At 45.4% G+C, this 16,790-nt stretch overlaps 2 protein-coding genes across 3 annotated transcripts in view; one reads left to right on the plus strand and one right to left on the minus strand.

The window, feature by feature from the left end:
- MTOR (mechanistic target of rapamycin kinase) overlaps positions 1 to 16,790 on the minus strand; it is a 103,246-nt gene that overhangs the window by 50,486 nt on the left and 35,970 nt on the right. The gene's annotated exons all lie outside the window — the stretch shown is intronic.
- On the plus strand, positions 4,575 to 11,476 carry ANGPTL7 (angiopoietin like 7). The gene is made up of 5 exons (XM_006016162.2): positions 4,575 to 4,953; positions 7,140 to 7,240; positions 7,584 to 7,778; positions 9,075 to 9,273; positions 9,881 to 11,476. Exons 1-5 carry the CDS (start codon positions 4,575 to 4,577, stop codon positions 10,048 to 10,050), a joined length of 1,044 nt encoding a protein of 347 aa, XP_006016224.1. The 3' UTR covers positions 10,051 to 11,476.

A 16,790-nucleotide genomic window follows, 5' to 3' on the forward strand; every position in this document is an offset into this window, starting at 1 on the left:
TGATGGGCTCTTCTGTCCCCTGCGTACATTTTCCTCTATGTCTAATATTTAATAGAAATAATCTCTTCCTTACATATCCTTGGGAGCTTTCCATTTCTTCCTGCTCTCTGAGAGTCACTAGCAATATTGTCTGCCAATCAAAGTTTATTAAACATTTGAGAACAGTAAGTAAGCAAAAGCAGACTGGATCCTCCCCCGTCTTCTCACAATAAAATTAACTTTGTTTTAATGCATCTTTCAGGAGGCTGCAAACCACACTTCCCTCAGCGAGGGAGCACATGCTCGCTATCTCGCATCAGCCAGAAAGTTTCAGAGAAAAGCCACGTTTCTGCATGAAAGCAGATGCTCAGATGTAAAAACACAATGGAGGAATCAAAAGGGGGATGAGAACTCTTCTCCTTTCTCCACCCCTGGCAAGCAACTTTCTTGCCTGTCATTTTGAAAGTTTCCCTCATCTAACCCAAGGTGATTTTCCCCTGTACAAAAAGGCTGGGAGCTTGTTCCTGGAAGGTGAAGCTGAGGGCCCTGCTAGCTTGCAGATCCCTTTGGGGAACAGAACTTTTGGGCAAAGGGAGTTGCCTTTGCTGCTCTTTTTCCCCAGTTTGGTGGTTTACTGTGTCCAAGCATCCTTGAGTCAACATACTTAACACCTGCCACCTCGCACCGACATATAAAACACACAGTGCAGTACATTTCCATCAAGCCATTAAAAATATTCCTAGGTTGGAAGCAAATTACTATTTTAACAGTTACAGTATCAGCAACTTGCTTCTCATTTGCTACATATTTCCTTACATAGTTTAGTAATTAAACATACAACAGGCACCGAGTCTTTCCATGTAGCTATTACTTTATTCTTGGAAATTGCATTTCTACGGTACATATTTATTTTTACAACCACGGTAATGGAATATAGTTATTGGCTCCAGCCACAAAGATTGTAACGAAATGTATGTCCGCATTCTACTGTCAGCTCAAGACACTTCCCCAACACAAATATGGGGAATAAGGATGCACTGCCCTAAATAATTCTTATATTACATTTTTTGATGTCAGCAAAGATGACAGTTATATACTAGTCTTTGGATATTAGCTAGATTCTTTATTATTGCTTCTATAACCAAACAAGTTGCACTATCAGCAATTCTGTTTGGCTTTAATAAGAAATTAGGAACTAATATTAGACTACTGGTTGCAAACACATGCATTAAAGAAGAGCATTCTGAATATTTCCAACACTTCAGCTAGATCAGGGCGGGCAATTATTTTGGGTGGAGGGCCACTTACTGAGTTTTGGCAAGCCAGAAGGCCGCATGACAGGCAGCCAGGGGCAGATAAATATTAATTCTCTACATTTTTAGGGGCCCTGCGGGCCAGACAGAATGGCTTGGCAGGCTGCATCCGGCCCATGGGCCGCATTTTGCACACCCCTAAGCTAGATACATGGATGCTTTTTACACACCGTAGGGGGAAGGGGGGAGAAATCGAATTAAGTCCCCCACAAGATTTCTTCTCTGGGCAGATTTCCTGAAAATTGCCAACAGTGAAGAAATTGCTGAAAACTTCAGCAATCTCACAGGCAACCCTAGCAAGGCAGGTCTCTGAAAGCACTTACCAGCTGCAAGGAAGGTGCTCTGCAGTGAGTGGATGCCAAATAAACAACCCTGGGGCACTGAATTCATTCTGATCTTCACCCCCTTTGAACTTGTACACCTGCCGGAACAGCTCCCCAGAGGGCTGCAGCATTTCAGCACATCCCTCTTTAATCCAGCCCTCCAGGTATAAGAGGTACCTGCTTCTAATTAGATTACATTAACATGCACTTCCAATTAGATAACACCAATATGCGGTCTGTACAGGGAATGGCCCCATGCTGGCTACCCCCGTAATTAGACCCAGCTGTGACTAACATCCTAGCAGTTTTGCTATCTGACATGGAAAGGGATCTGCTGTCTTCTGGACACGTATTATACCACCATGCTACTACCAGGGAAAGGGGACTGGGAAGGTTAGCCTAGAGCGTGGCTGGGATACCAGACCCCAGACAAACAAAAGCAAGTGCAACTTTGGGTTACACAGAGATCTGGGAAATTCTGCTAGATCTCTGCTGGGAACAGCTACACTTAAAACTGGTCAGAGAAAAGGCTGGTCCCACGTCCTTCTAAGAAAGCAGTAGGATAGGGGGAATAATGGGAAGGTGGGTTTTGAGGAAAGGAAAGAGGGTACAAAAAAAAGCCTTCAGCTCATTCCATTCTCAGTCTTCAATTGCGACTCAAAACATATTTCTTGTCATTGGCAAATGAGAAGAATTTGCCCCCTGGTAAAAGCAGAAGTGCTGGCTAGAAGGGGGCTCAGACAGGATCAAGAGCAAAACAAGGTCAGGCTTCTGGTCTGTGTGTGGTAGCACATGCTGGACTGAGGCATAAAAAGCAATTTTGCTCTTGAAATGCCTACAGGAGAAAAACAAGTGAAGCGGCAACTACTGCTCTGCCATAAATAGAGGGGGCTTTAGCACTTCCAGCAAACAATGACTGTCACTTCTGATTGAAAGAGTTTGGTGGCATCTCAGGTCATCAGAAATGCATAGGAGCCTTGCCTGCTTGTGTCTTACTTGGCAGGGGTGCGACTAAAGCACACTGCACAGGAGGAGCCAGCCAGGATGAAATCCAAGATGCCCATGCTCTTTGCTCAGTGTTTTTGATCACCGGTGCTCTCTCCTCACCAGCACCTCACTCCATCTCTGCAAATGTTTTGGCACTTTCACCTTCCTGCTCCCTTTCACCTTGCTGGGTCATTGCTGCTGTTCTGCTGAAAAGTGACTAGGCCAGTTGGAAAGGCAATCAGCCCCTAGCGCTGAAGTCTCCAGCAATAAGTATAACGAAGCTGGGGAGCAGAAGAGAAACAGAATACTGGTGCCAATTCCATTTCCACACTTCCAAGACGCACCAGGGTAGCAAAGTTTATTGACATGCAGTCTACTTCCTTTTTAGACTACAGAAGAAATTCCACCTGGGGCAACATGGCTCAATTGTGCTGTTCACATTTTCTTCATACCAGGCGCAGCAGATTGATTTTTATTGAAACAGACGTCCATGACTTTTTACCATGGGAGCAATCAGATAGGATCAGATGTGTGCTCAAGCCGATACCATGCCTCTCTCACTGATCACTACTCAAAGCTTTGGAGGGAGGCATAAGAATCCCTCTATTGGACAATTACAGCATAATCTGCTTCCTGGGAATTGAGAGCTACCGTCAGTCACCTATGTCCACAGGCTGCACTATCACTGTTGGTTTTGTTTCTACTGTGGGACTGAACGGAGCTGGAGAAGCCTTCAAACTGCTCAGGAGAAATGCAAGAGGCTGCTGAAAGCCCCTAACCTCACTAGCCAACGCCTGGCTTACTGCTCTGAACCTGGGAGAGGATTTATAAGATTTAGTTTGAAATCTTCTGGTTTACATAACTTGGGAGGTTCCAGTTATCCCATCAAGTGTCTATTCCTGCACCTCCAACCCTGTTAAGATCCTGCCTGCCACAATCCTGAAGTTTTTGCCAGACTGATTGTGTATTGTGCAAAAGAAAAAAGAAAAGGTGGGGGGGAGGAGGGGAATCTTTTTGTCATTTTTAAAAAAGGGGCTGCCTTTTGGCACTGCCGACTGACCCTTCGTCCTTGTCTTCGGAGGGTGGGGAAGCAGTGGCATGTGATTTATCTTCTCAACACTCTTTGGTAAACCTCCATCATGTTCCCTTGTGAGCATCTCTCTGAAGGGAGCACTTCTAGATTCTAAGAAATGCCTAGTCCAGATGCAATTGATCCTCTGGATTAGCTGCTGAATGGCTAAAATAAGCTCTGTACCAAAGCAAGGCAAAATGAACACACAGGAGACTTGGCTCACGGGGAACACTTTAACTGGATTGTTACGTGAAGTATTCCCCTTGGGGTCACCTTGCTCAAGCTCTTACAAAATCATCCAGCTTGGAGAGCCCTTCCATCCTGGACTTTGGATGCTCTTCTGTTTACCAGTGTGCTAGAGTTAGTCACCAAAAAGGCTACAATCCAATAAGTTTACTGGAAATGCTCACGACTTCCTAGACCTCTCCTCCACCCTGAGGTGGCAGAGCTGAGTGGAGGGAAATCTCCAGCCACCCCCCCGCTCCTTTCTTGGCCTAAGCCTGCACTGATTTCACTTGGTAAGCACCTGATACGAACAGATGAGCTGGGAGGGGCTAGAGTACTGCGTAGGGTTGCAGAGGGGTGGAGGTAAACACGGGAGAAAGATATTTAAGATGCTGTGCGAGAGGTTTCCAGAGAGCACAAACTGCTAGAGGAAATGGCTGGGGGAAAATAAAACAACACCCAAACAGCCCTTGAGACCCCACCTTTGGGACGTTCACTTCATTGAGAGACAGAGAGAGAGAAAAAGAGAGAGACAGAGAGGGAAAGAAGCAGCCTTCAGATACCCATTTGCTGCAGCACTAAGAAAGTTTCATACCTGGGCCCACTGCACTCCAGCCATCCGCAGCTGACTTTGTTTGAAACCAGTTGGAAGTTCCTTGCTGCTGGGAGTGCAAAATGCCGGCCAAAGTCACTGCCCAGCTGGCATGGCTCTGCATTCTCACTGTGTCCTTGGCCATCTACCCTGCATGGCTGCAGAAGCCTCCCAAGAGGAGAACAGTTAACAGCAATGCCCAGGTCAAAACGACTGGCTGCTGCAATGAGGTTAAGGAGCTCAAGCTGCAGATTGCCAACCTGAGCGCTATGATGGGGGAGCTCAACAAGAAGCAGGAAGGTGACTGGGTGAACGTGGTCATGCAGGCGATGAAGCTGGAAGAAATCACCAAGAGCCTGGAGTCCCGGCTCACTGATGTGGAGAGCAAGTACTCTGAAATGAACAGCCAGATGGGCATCATGCAGCTCCAGGCGGCACAGACAGTCACCCAGACTTCAGCTGGTAAGGAGGGAGTTTCCCAGCTCCCACAGACACCTCTTAATGCACAAATCAAATTATCCGGCAGCTCTTAAGGCTGGCATGTCCTGCTAAGACAGCTGGTAACTGTGCATGCTCAAAACAAGTCTGCCCAGGGCACTTCTGCAGACAGAAAATAGGGAAAAAGCCTCCCAGTCTCTTTTACAAGAAAGACAAAAATCCAGTTGTCAGATATGCTCTCATCTAAGGGTTGGCAGGGCAGAATTGGTCCTGAAACTCCACAAGGCGGGACTCAGTCTAATGCATCTTTTCTCCTTGCTTTTCTGCGTACTAAGATCCTAAATTGAACAGAGGCAGTCAGCTTGTTTGGGGAAAGCCTCTGGCAATAAGACTCCCTCATTGTCCAGAATGCTGGTAGGCGACCAAAGGTTGGTAAAAAAAAAAAAAAAAAAAAAAATTAGAGGAACTTTCCAGCCAATACTGGAGACTTTGTGCCAGAGTAAATGCATGCAATAGCTCTCAGAGATCCAAGGCGTTAGATGATGCAAGATGCATTATCTCTGATATTTCTCATTCCAACACATTTCAATAACTTAAAGTACTTCCATTCCCCCGGTAGAGAATTTCAAAGTGCATCACAGTTGCCCAGGCCTGAATGAAAGATGACAGAATACAGATATGATCTGTGGTCCAGCCTTTTTCCATCTGTCTTTTTTAACGATTTAGTCCGTTAGGCCTGATGTTGTTGAAAAATCCCAGGCACAAAAGCCTTGGGATGGAGAGGAAAACAAAGCCATTCCAAGAAGTTTAACATTTCCTTACAAAAACGACTATTGTGCAGGATGGAGGGATTTGCTGAACACCTTTATTCAGTTCCTTTTACAAGGGCAAAATAAATTTAAGCCCATCAGCACATTGGTTAAGGGAAAAGGAGAAGCTTTGTTGGTTTTAACACACTGCTTTGTATAGATTTTAAATCTCGAACAAACAAAGGTTTTACTGTAATGAGTCTCATTAGGGCAGAGGAAAGCCGCAATGTGGTTTCATAAAATAACTCAGCACACAGAAGAAGCCAGCCAAGTAGGGACTTGAGCAACCAGATGCAGGGAATTCAGAGTTTCATGCTGCCAGGTGAGAGTCATTCACCCTGCAATACGTGGAGAGCTGTCAGTGGGATAAATCTTTACTTCAACTAGTTTTTTTCCCTTTCTGTAAAACAGCTCTACAAATCAGCGGTCTTTAACAGACTTCTGGGCAGAGGGAAAGGGGATCCTAAGGCCAACTGGTTAACATGCCATGATCTCCATTGCTGACTACGATACAAAGATTGCTGTACAATGTGCCCCATTCAAACTCTGTCATTATACCCAGCTGCAGGATGGTAGCTGGCAGCATGTTTTCAGATAAGCACTGTCCGTTTGCAGGGACAGCAAATATGGCCTCTCCCATTAATTCCATTTATTCAAACACAGTGGCATTTCTAAACCAAATGAGAGATGTCTGTGAAGCCTGGAGCTTTGTATGCTGCAGCAAAAGGTCAAATTATCAAGCTAAGAGACAATAGATGCTCTTCTGTGATGAATGAAGCCCCTAGATGTATGACAGAGCATTAGGGAGCTCCCCATTTTGGTCTCCTTCGAGATCCCACCATCAGGACTCTGAGACAGTAGCACCTGGGAGCCCCATCTGCTTTGCTCCTGAATAGGTCAGAGATGCGTCTTTTAAGTGACTGGCATTTCCTTGCCCATGGGTGACAAGTATGCTGCTTTCACAGCACCCCACAACCCAGAGGAAACCAGACCACTAACACTGCCTCCCCGATCCAACTCACAAAGCCAGTTCACTGTATTTTTTCATGGCAAAAAGCCAAAGGTGGAGGGAAAGTAAATTCCACTCCTGAGAATTAGAATTATAATGACATCATTAGGCAAATGAGCTAAAAAGCTACAAGAAGGATGAACTCTTCATCCATAGAGTAGAAAATTCAGATTTTTCAGTGTACCAAAAATAAACTGCAGTACCTGATTATTTTAGCACCATGTCCAGTAATGGCGTTTTGCAATTTACTGCAAAGCCTAATAAACCCCATCTCTTTGCCCACTTGGTCAGAAATATCAGATTTAACAGACTATGTATCTGGGCCATTTGTTTCATTGGCTTTCAGCAATGAAAGAGAATTCTTCCTTACTTCCTGCCTTTAATTTATGCAGATGCTGTCTACGACTGCTCCTCCCTTTACCAGAGGAATTACAGAATCTCTGGGGTTTACAAGCTGCCCCCTGATGACTTCCTGGGGAGCCCTGAACTGGAGGTGAGGATGCCATGCATGCAAGCCATGTGCCTGTATAATCTCCTCCACAATCTACCCTTATCTCAAAGTCCAATTTTTAAAACAGAGAAAACAGGGACATCGCACACTGCATCTGTTAAGTCCTGTCTCATCTCTTAGATCAGGAACTTGCATTGGGAGGTTTTGGGGGAAAGGGATGGAGACGGGGAAAAGGTGCTGAGCAGATTAGTCTTTCGTGACTGTCAGCAAATAAGTCAACTCCCTTAAAAGGGGGGTTTAGTGTAGAGGGTCTTGTCTTGTGGAACTGGAAATGGACCCTAGAAACCCTGCTGATTAGTTAGCATTGCATCCTCTCCTACTCCAGGTGTACTGCGACATGGAGACAGATGGCGGTGGCTGGACTGTCATCCAGAGGCGCAAAGTTGGTCTGATTTCATTCAATCGGGACTGGAAGCAGTACAAAGAGGGGTTTGGCAACATCCGGGGAGATTTCTGGCTGGGTAATGAACATATCTATCGGCTCTCCAGGCGCCCGACTGTGCTACGCGTGGAACTGGAGGTAATGGGCAAGTTTTTGGTCACAGTAGTGACAAGCTCTTTGGTAAACAAATGACCTCCTAGCAGCTGTGGAGGGTCAAAGGACTGGCACACCTAAGTTGTAGGCAGCGATGCAAAGCGGATTGGGTAAGAGCATCAGGGACAGGGAAGTGCAATATCCTCTACTGCAGAGTCAATATAACATCTCCTTTGGCAACTTAAGAATGCATTTTGTGAGGAGCTGCATGCTCTAGAGCAGTGCTTCTCAACCTTTTTGGTACCAGTCCTCACTTGTAAACATCAGTGGCTAGTCCTGACCCAGTGCCCCTTACTCCTTACCTGCTGCCCCCAACCCCCAGGCCCCAGCCCTCCCAGTGTGTGGGGCAGAAGTGTGTGCAAGCAGCCCCTCGCAAGGTGGAACTCTTCTTTTGCAGGCTGGGAAAGCCATGGTTTCCCACATTTCTCTCCTTTAAATGAGAATCCATTTTTAAAGTTTGACCCATTTTTAAAGTTTGCTTGTGAACTTTTTGTATATTCTTGCGACCCACTTTTGGGTCCTGACCTACAGGTTGGGAAATGCTGCACTAGAGGACCCTTGAGTGAATTTTTCCAGCCACTGAAGTGTAGTGGTAGTAGTCCAAGATATAGAGGGATAAAGCTGCTGAGCACTTTCCAAGGACTTAATCTGCAGGGATGCCCAGCAAGGGTTATATTGGATTTTGAGGCACTTGTTGGGGCAGCATACCTGGCACACAGGGAGGAGGGGAAGCACTGCACTCCCCAGGAGCAGCCTCCTATGCAGTCCATTAATGCCAGTTTCTAGTTGGAGGTGTGGCAGTTGTTACTGCAGCCCCACAGACCTGTGCTTACAAAGGAAACAGAGGATCCTGGGGCTTTCTTACAATCAAAAAGCCACTGCTTGAGGGAGGGAAAACAACACACACAAAAAACAACACACAAAACAAAGAGTAAAGGCCAACTACAGCAACAGGACAAGGTGATGGATGCAAGGAAAGCACACCAGATTCCTGTGTACAACCCTTAATGACAGTGCAGACCAGACTAGCAGGCAAGATGCCATGGTTGCTAGGTGGACTGCTGTGCTAAGTGACAGATGCCGTTTGCCTTGTCAGAGGGGTTCCTGCAATCTGACCTCTCGCCTTCATGCTAAGAGACTGAAGTTACCACTGCAAATCCAGCTGCTCTGTTGTAGGGCACGGACGAGACATGCTACATGCATATTAAGTAAACACTGCTTGCAAAGCTGGTTTAGGAAGTTTTCTAATGGACGCTATTTCCTGTTCACCCTTGGGGGCAGGACTGGGAAGGCAACATCCGCTATGCACAATACAACCACTTCACCCTGAGCAATGAATTAAATAGCTACCGCCTTTTCCTGGGGAACTACACGGGCACCACAGGGCGCGACTCCTTAAGGTACCACAACAACACAGCCTTCAGCACCAAGGACAAGGACAATGACAAGTGTGTGGATGACTGTGCCAAGTTCCGCAAAGGTAAGGCAACCTTCTTCTCTGCTCGCGTCTGAACAAACTGCTCTATGCAACTCAGAGGTGCCATCACGATTGGAGTGAGGCTCATTGATCATTTCAAGTCATTAGCATTTGAACGCTCTTTCACTGAACCAATGACCATTTTTGGAGTGTGCACTAATCTGGGCAATTTAACAATTAAAACCTGGTCTGCTCAGTATTTACTTTAGAGAGATTCAGTTGTGCTTTTTGTACATATCAGTATTTGCCCCGGTGTTCTTGACCAATATTTTACCTGCCTACACTGCCGGTCAGTGTACTATGCATCAGCTATCTACCTGGCTATCACAGAGGTAGCTGCAGTCAGTGACACATGAAATTATCTGCATTTTTTTTATTAAGCGAGAGAGAGAGAGAGAGAGAGAGAGAGAGAGAGAGAGAGAGAGAGAGAGAGTGTGTGTGTGTGTGTGTGTGTGTGTGTACACATAAATGCACACATATCTAAGTAATGTCTGCACACTAGCCCTCCCTTACTCCTTGGAGAAGGACAGTAATACATATTAAAACCCTATAACAATGTCATACACTGCTTAAAAACTGGTAATGACTCAATTCATCTGTTTCCTGAAAGGTGGATACTGGTACAACTGCTGCACAGACTCCAACCTGAATGGGGTTTACTACCGCAAGGGGGAACACACCAAGAACATGGATGGCATCACTTGGTATGGCTGGTATGGCTCAACCTACTCCCTGAAGAGGGTTGAGATGAAGATACGGGCAGAAGATTTCAAGCCCTAAAGGGAACCACTTCATTGTACAGCCACAGCGACCCCACTGCCTAGAAGAGGAAAAGCCTGACATCTTCAAACACTCCACAGAAATGGTTTACTTCATCTACAAGGTGCGCTAATGCCAGGGCTATATATTGACTACACATTACATGTTAATATTGAAGCAGCCACAGGAGAGAAGGCAGGCACATTTCTGCCAAGCCAAGTTCTCTCATGTTATGGCGCTTTGCTCCAAAGGTTAGGATTGGGACCTCCTGTACTAGCAGCACCTGCAGGAACAGTATTGTGGATACACTAGCATTGGGACTAGCTGAGCTGCTGTAGGATTTGACCACTCAGAGATCTCTAGGAAGAAAGCTTTTACCTCCTCCTTGCCATCTCTGTAATGTCTACGTTTACTAAGGGTGGATCCAGTCTTGTCAAGGGAGACAGTTTCTACCAAGTCCAAGAGAGAGAAAGGAAAGAGAGAGAGAGAAGATGTGTTTTGAAGTGTTAAGCAATTACTAGCTTAGTAATAACTCATAAAATGTGCCTCCAGTTACTGGGTCCATCCTCCCCACACAGGAAAAATCAAGTTGAAAATCTGGGCATTGGAAGATCATATTTGTTCTGTCCTAGAGTTTTACCACCGTTTTCCTGGCACAGGAAGGATCCTATGCAAGAAGGTAGTCCCAGAGGGCACAGCCTGGGAGGGGCCTGCCCCACCTGCTTTGGGGGATACAGATATGGGGCAGCTCTCGAGGATACAGGTATGCAATAGGAACACTAGAAGGTCCTTCAGAATGCTAAGATGCCATTCTGTGGGCTTTAACAAATAGATTCCCAGCTGCACCTTTATTTTGTTTATAGCACAGAAAGACCAAAATAGTGGCCCCCTTTATCACAATGGCAGAAAGTCTCAAAGTGAACAGGGAATAAACATGGTGAGAAGCTTACTACTTACATTATTCCCAAACAGCAAGGGAAGAAGGTTCTTTTAATGTTCAGCTGAAATGCTAGTAAACAAGGGACAGAGTATGTGAGACCCTAATACAACAAAGCATCCCGTGGACAACACAACATACTATGAGAAGGCATCTTGACTGACTTGGGTTGTCACTCAAAAGCCAAGATGAATTTGAAGCATTGCTCCATTGATTCTCTATTTTATGATGCTCAAACCTTAATTTTTAGCTACTGTTAATTTTCCCTTTTCATTTATAAAGAATTCAAATAGTGTAGAGAGGCTAGTATTTAACACTCTGCCTTATGGCTCACAAGCATAAGATTGTTCCCTCAGTTTCAGGTCTCTGTCCCACTGATTTTGAGAGACATACTTCATAAATGCCTACCAGCAAATTGGGACAAGCTGTCCATGTACTGGAGGAGGAAGGGAAATGCATTAAATATGCTTCTCTTTATATGACTGTAATAAAAATTCAAACCAATACATCTATGAGAAAAGCTCTATTGGAATCCTCAAGTGCCAGGAAAAATGAAAAAATAAGTCCTCACTCACTGGGCTGGCATCATGCCCAAGAGTTTCAAAGTTTGCTCAGAGTGCTTTTTTAAGCACTGCCTAAAGGTTTTGCTTTGAATAAAACTGTGTTGTCTTCTTACACAAAGGCATTTGAAAATAATTGTTAAAAGATTCTTCCTGCAGCCGCATTGTTGCTTGAATGAAAAACGATGCTTATAGTTAATAAATCTACTTTTACTCAGTTTTTTTTTAAAGAGGTCTTGAGCCCAATTTAAAATGTCTGTCTTGTATGAAACAGGAGACTGAAGATTCCTGGGAAATGCCTTATGTACATGTTGACTATTCATACTGTAAATTAGAAAAGCATTCTATGCAAACCTGCAAAGTCTATGCAATGGACATTATATATATATTTTAATTTCAAAAGTTTTCCATTTCTGTAATAAACTCTTTCATTTTTAAGCCTGTTTTCCTCCGAGTCTTCGCATATTAACTTGCTTTTTGACATACAAAGAAACAGACAGATAAATGATTGAGGTCAGAAAAGGGGAATATCAAATCCTACAGCATCATAGGGGAGCCAAGGATAAAAAGGTGTACTGCAGAAAGGGAAAGGAGGGCAAAAACAGCACAACACCTGGAGAAAAGCAAATATCCTTAAGGTAAGCAAAGGTGAAACAAGAAAAAAAACCCCAAAGTAAGTAGCTTAGAGTGCAGAAAAATCCACTGCATTAGAATGAAAACAACTTCTTTTCACTGAAGGAGGACAGGGAACACACCAATTCAAAGAAAAGGCATTCCTAAGTAGCCTAAGTCAGTGTATTCTAAGATTAGCAGCACCCAATCAAACAAACAAGGCCCCAAACTACAGATTTCCACTTTCCTGTTATAAACACCCATATTGTGTTGGGTGCCCCCAATCACCCAGAGCAACGATAAGTTTCTTTAAGGGAGTGGTTTGCAACCTTCCTAAAGAAACGGACCCCTTTTGTATCACTTCTGCTATGGAACCCTTCCCCCTATTCCTATCCTTATCTTGAAGCCTGATGCAGAGGCAGGCGACCCAGCCTGGTAATGGAGGTGCACTGCCTCCCAGCCTGCTCTGCCATTACCCCCAACCTCTCTGCAGAACCCCTGATGACCTATTGTGGAACCCAGTTTGGAAACCACTGCTTTAAGTAAACCCTTAAGAACACATTACCAACCTGAACCTACTAAAAGCCCGACAACAACCCATTTCCCCTCATGTCTCCAGCCGCAAGTGATCTTCTAAAGGTAGATTTAACAGAGGTCAAGACAAGATCTGCTACTGTTCTGTGCTCCTGTCTCCAGTTTTCTGTTACCTATTCAGAGGTCAGTTCTTCATAGTGGACAAACTTTACTTCTTGTTGAGCCACAACACTGGTACAAAAACATAGTGCTTTGAAAGATGACCAGATTCTTTAATCCCTAGACTCCACTGGTTAGAGGCCACCCTCAGACTAAAAAGTGTATATCATTAGCTACGAATTTCAGGAAAGCTGTTTGAGACAGACAGGCAGCAAGCACTTTGTTTCAAGCCTAAGCGTTATGCATATGGATGGATACTTTGATGGGTACATCCACATCTCTACTAAAATTAAACTTGATTTTGGATAGCCAGGAGCTGTGCAGACATTAAATCACTTGACAAATTCCATAACAGGAATCTCTCAATAACTGAATTAAACTGACAATGCAAGAGGAAGGAAAACAAGGAAGCTATAGAGAGGAAGGCACACTGTTAATTCACAACTCAAATCCTGGCCACTGACACGGAGAAATAATGTAGGGAAGGAGGACTAGTCAGGTACATGCAGCAGGTGGGAAAACTAACATGCTGCAGTATTTCCCCAAACCAGCTCTGGCACATGAGGTTGGTCCACGTGGCTTTACTTTATGTTTCAGTAGGGCACAAAGGCTTCAAGCAGTCATGGAAGGGGAGGATTGGTTCACCCTCCCCAAGGAGAGACATCATTATATTCCTCCATACAGAAGAAGAAACACATATGGCATTGTGACTCTAAACCTGGCCTAAACTGGTTTTTCTACCAAAAAAAAAGTTCTGGTTCCTTAAACACTGTGGGAGGCCTTGTTCCGTCCACACTTCCAAAGCAGCCCCAAAGCACTGGGCAGAGTTCAAATACAATGAATACCTAAAACAAAAAAAACTGTAAAGGCAAAGTAGAGTGGCATTATGCGCAGATAGGGAGTGTGTTTAGGCAGGGCCAGGCATTGGTCAAGTCCACGCCTTTGGAAGCAGGGAGTATGTGGATATGGATACTGGGGAAAATTAGTTTAATGCCCTGTGGGCTGCAAAGGCTTCATCTTGGGTGCAATGGTGGCACTCAGAAGCAAATGATGTCTGAACAGGCACATATTCTATGCAATCTGTGCCTGTTCATTAGTGGTTTTATGAGGATTTGATGCAACATTTCCTCAAATGTATGACACTCACTAATACAGAGCAAGAGGGCCAAAACATCTGCAGAATGGCACTAGAATGGGATCTACTAAGTGGCATTTCCTGTTTTCCACCTGTCCCTTTTTTGCCTTACAGACTCCACTGGAGCGTGCCAGAGGCTTCATCTTTGTATACATCAACATGAAATAGAAACCCCTCCTCTTCTCCCCTGCCTGTCCCTCCTGAATAGTTTATACCTATCCATGACAGTAGCTCCAGTCATGCAAGCTATGCCACTAAGTCTCCATTATTCCAATCACATCATAGTTCTGTGACTATGCAAGGACTTGCAATTCTTCCTGCTCATTTCCCAGGCTCTGGGCATTCATGTAGAGATATCCGAGATAACTAACCAATTGCCCTACTTTCTCAGGAAGAATGAGAAGGCTTCCCCTACTGTCACCTCCTGCTTGTGCTTCTTTCAGATCATCTGCTCCCCCACTTATCTCAGGGCTTTTGTCTCCATACCCCAGCAAACCTAGTTCAAAGCCCTCCTCACTAGGTTAGCAAGCCTGTCTGTGGAGATGTTCTTCTCTCACTTCATCAGGTGGATCCTATCTCTTCCTAGCAATCAGTCTTCTTGGAACAACATCCTGTGGTTGAAGAAGTCTAAGCCCAGCTGGTGACACCAGCTGTGCAGCCATGCATTGATCTGCAAGATGTGTTCGCTACGGGTGTGTGAAGCCCTATTAGATTCAGATTCGGCCTGAATCAGGGACAGTGATTCAATTCATTGATTCGGATCACTGTCCCCAATTAGATTTGGCTGAATCGGGACTGAAGATTCAATGCTGATTCGGTGAATCAGTGATTCGGACACAGACACAACTTTAAAAGTGTTTTTTACATACTTTGAGAATGGAATGCAGCCATCCCAAAATTTGCCATAGGCCCCCCAACCCCTCCTCCCAGCCCGCAGCTGCAGCCCACCCTGCACGGATCTGGGGGCAGACGCCCCTCACGTGCCCTCCCAAGGTGCATGCAATAGTGAGAGCTGCACCACCCAATGAGCCACGGCTCCATCCTGCACCCTGCTCCACACCGGCTGGGCAGTGCCTGCCCCAGCCCCACTTCCTCCCACACCACAGGGGCCTTGATCTGCCCCCCCTACACCCCTTCTCTCCCCCCTCCACATCCACCACAACAGACTTATCAGCTGCACACAGCTCTCCAAGCTGCCGGGCTGTGCTCCTCACCACCTACGTGCTGTGCTGTAGCTGCGTGCATACATGGGCCATTTATCGGCCACATTAGGCTGATTTCCGATACAGCCAATTTTCTTATAGCAGTGCCAATCTGATATCAGACCAATGTATCGGTGCACCTCTAGTAGTAGTTAGAGGGTGGAATGAGTCTTGGTAATCCTTCTGTGATATCTCAGATCTGGGTAAGCAGCAGACCCCCTGAGACAACAGGTCATGCCAGCAGATGGATGCCTCTTTCCCACAGAAGGGAGTCACCAACCACCAGCACAGCACTTGTTGCTTCCTCTTGGTGGCAGTGGTCTCAGTCCTCCTAACTTTGGGGATGCCTGCTCTGGCCTTTTCCACCAGTGGAATGCGCTCTTCCTCCTCTGTTGCTAGGGCTCCAGATCTGTTCTCCAGGCAAACCATTGCAAATCACCTGTGTTCATATGAAACCCATTTGGTAAAGGATCCTGAAGTGCTTTACACTCCACATTCAAACAGCTCTATAGGAAGGAAGTCAGCTGTGTAGGATGACTACCAATCAGGTGTAGCACAGAGCCTAATAAACTTCTGGGAAAGAAGTGATAGTCACTGTGGTCACCAAGGTAATCCTCTTACCAGTAGTAGCATAGGACCTTTAAAACACACCCGGTGCAGACAGGACCTCCCAGTGCAGACAGGGGGCTCTAACCAAGAGACATTTTTTCTGTCCTACCTACAGCAAGGTGGAATAGCAAAGATGTGACAAAGACTCCCTGGAATCAGTCTCATTTCACACCATATACTCCGATTCAGATTCATTCCACTGAGTTTTGGACCAAGGGCAAATGTGCCATAGCAACCTCACTGGTAGCCTAGGAGAGAAGTAATGCTTCACTAAGGGACTCTAGAGACATGGGCCTACTACAGTTATCTTAGATCATGGAACGCTGACTGCAGTCTTCAGAGGCAACCCATTCAACCAGCTCAGGAATTTTCTGACAGCCCAGGCACAGTCATCCAGAGACGGAACAGCACTTCATTGTGGTTGCTCCCTGCCCATTCTTTTGAGGCCAACCTTTAAAACTAATCATGGAGAGAAGAGAGATGTGGCTATGCCGTGAGAATGGAAACTGCAGATGCTAGGGACTGTGCATAGCTTTTTCAGGGCTTGCCTGCTGGAGCAGCACACATGCCAACCTCTCTTGTTTTATCATTAGCTTTTCAGACATTTCAGTCCTGACCGTTATCAAGAGGATGCCATCAGCAGCTAGGAATAACCAATACGCAGCCCGCACAAAGCTGGAATGCACTGGGGCAGAAATACCATGGCACCCTAAATCCAGCATGCGAGGTAAGCCAAGGGCGTATAAATATGTCAAATCAGTCCTGGGCAGATATAAGCTTATGACTATTAAAAATTAGTCATAGGTAAGAGAAACAATAGCATTTGGGGAACTACAGCAATTGACAGTATTATCCAAAGCTGTTGCTAACTGACCCTGAAGTGAACTTAAAAAAAAAAAAAAAAAAAAAATGGGGCTGGGGAGGGGGAAAAGGGCAACGTTCTCCAGAACTGTGGATCCTCAAGCAAGTTGATAAAACATTGCTAGGACTAGCTAGTCTAGCATAGTTTAGCT

This window comes from Alligator sinensis, unplaced genomic scaffold (genome assembly GCF_000455745.1).
Source record: "Alligator sinensis unplaced genomic scaffold, ASM45574v1 scaffold366_1, whole genome shotgun sequence".
Classification (NCBI taxonomy): Eukaryota; Metazoa; Chordata; order Crocodylia; family Alligatoridae; genus Alligator; species Alligator sinensis.

Excerpts from the sequence above, each read along its gene's own strand:
- ANGPTL7 (XM_006016162.2), top strand. The coding sequence starts at position 4,575 with ATGCCGGCCAAAGTCACTGCCCAGCTGGCATGGCTCTGCATTCTCACT. Across the intron at positions 7,241-7,583 it reads TGGGGAGCCCTGAACTGGAG|GTGTACTGCGACATGGAGAC; the intron begins GTGAGGATGCCA and ends CTCCTACTCCAG. Across the intron at positions 7,779-9,074 it reads TGCTACGCGTGGAACTGGAG|GACTGGGAAGGCAACATCCG; the intron begins GTAATGGGCAAG and ends CCTTGGGGGCAG.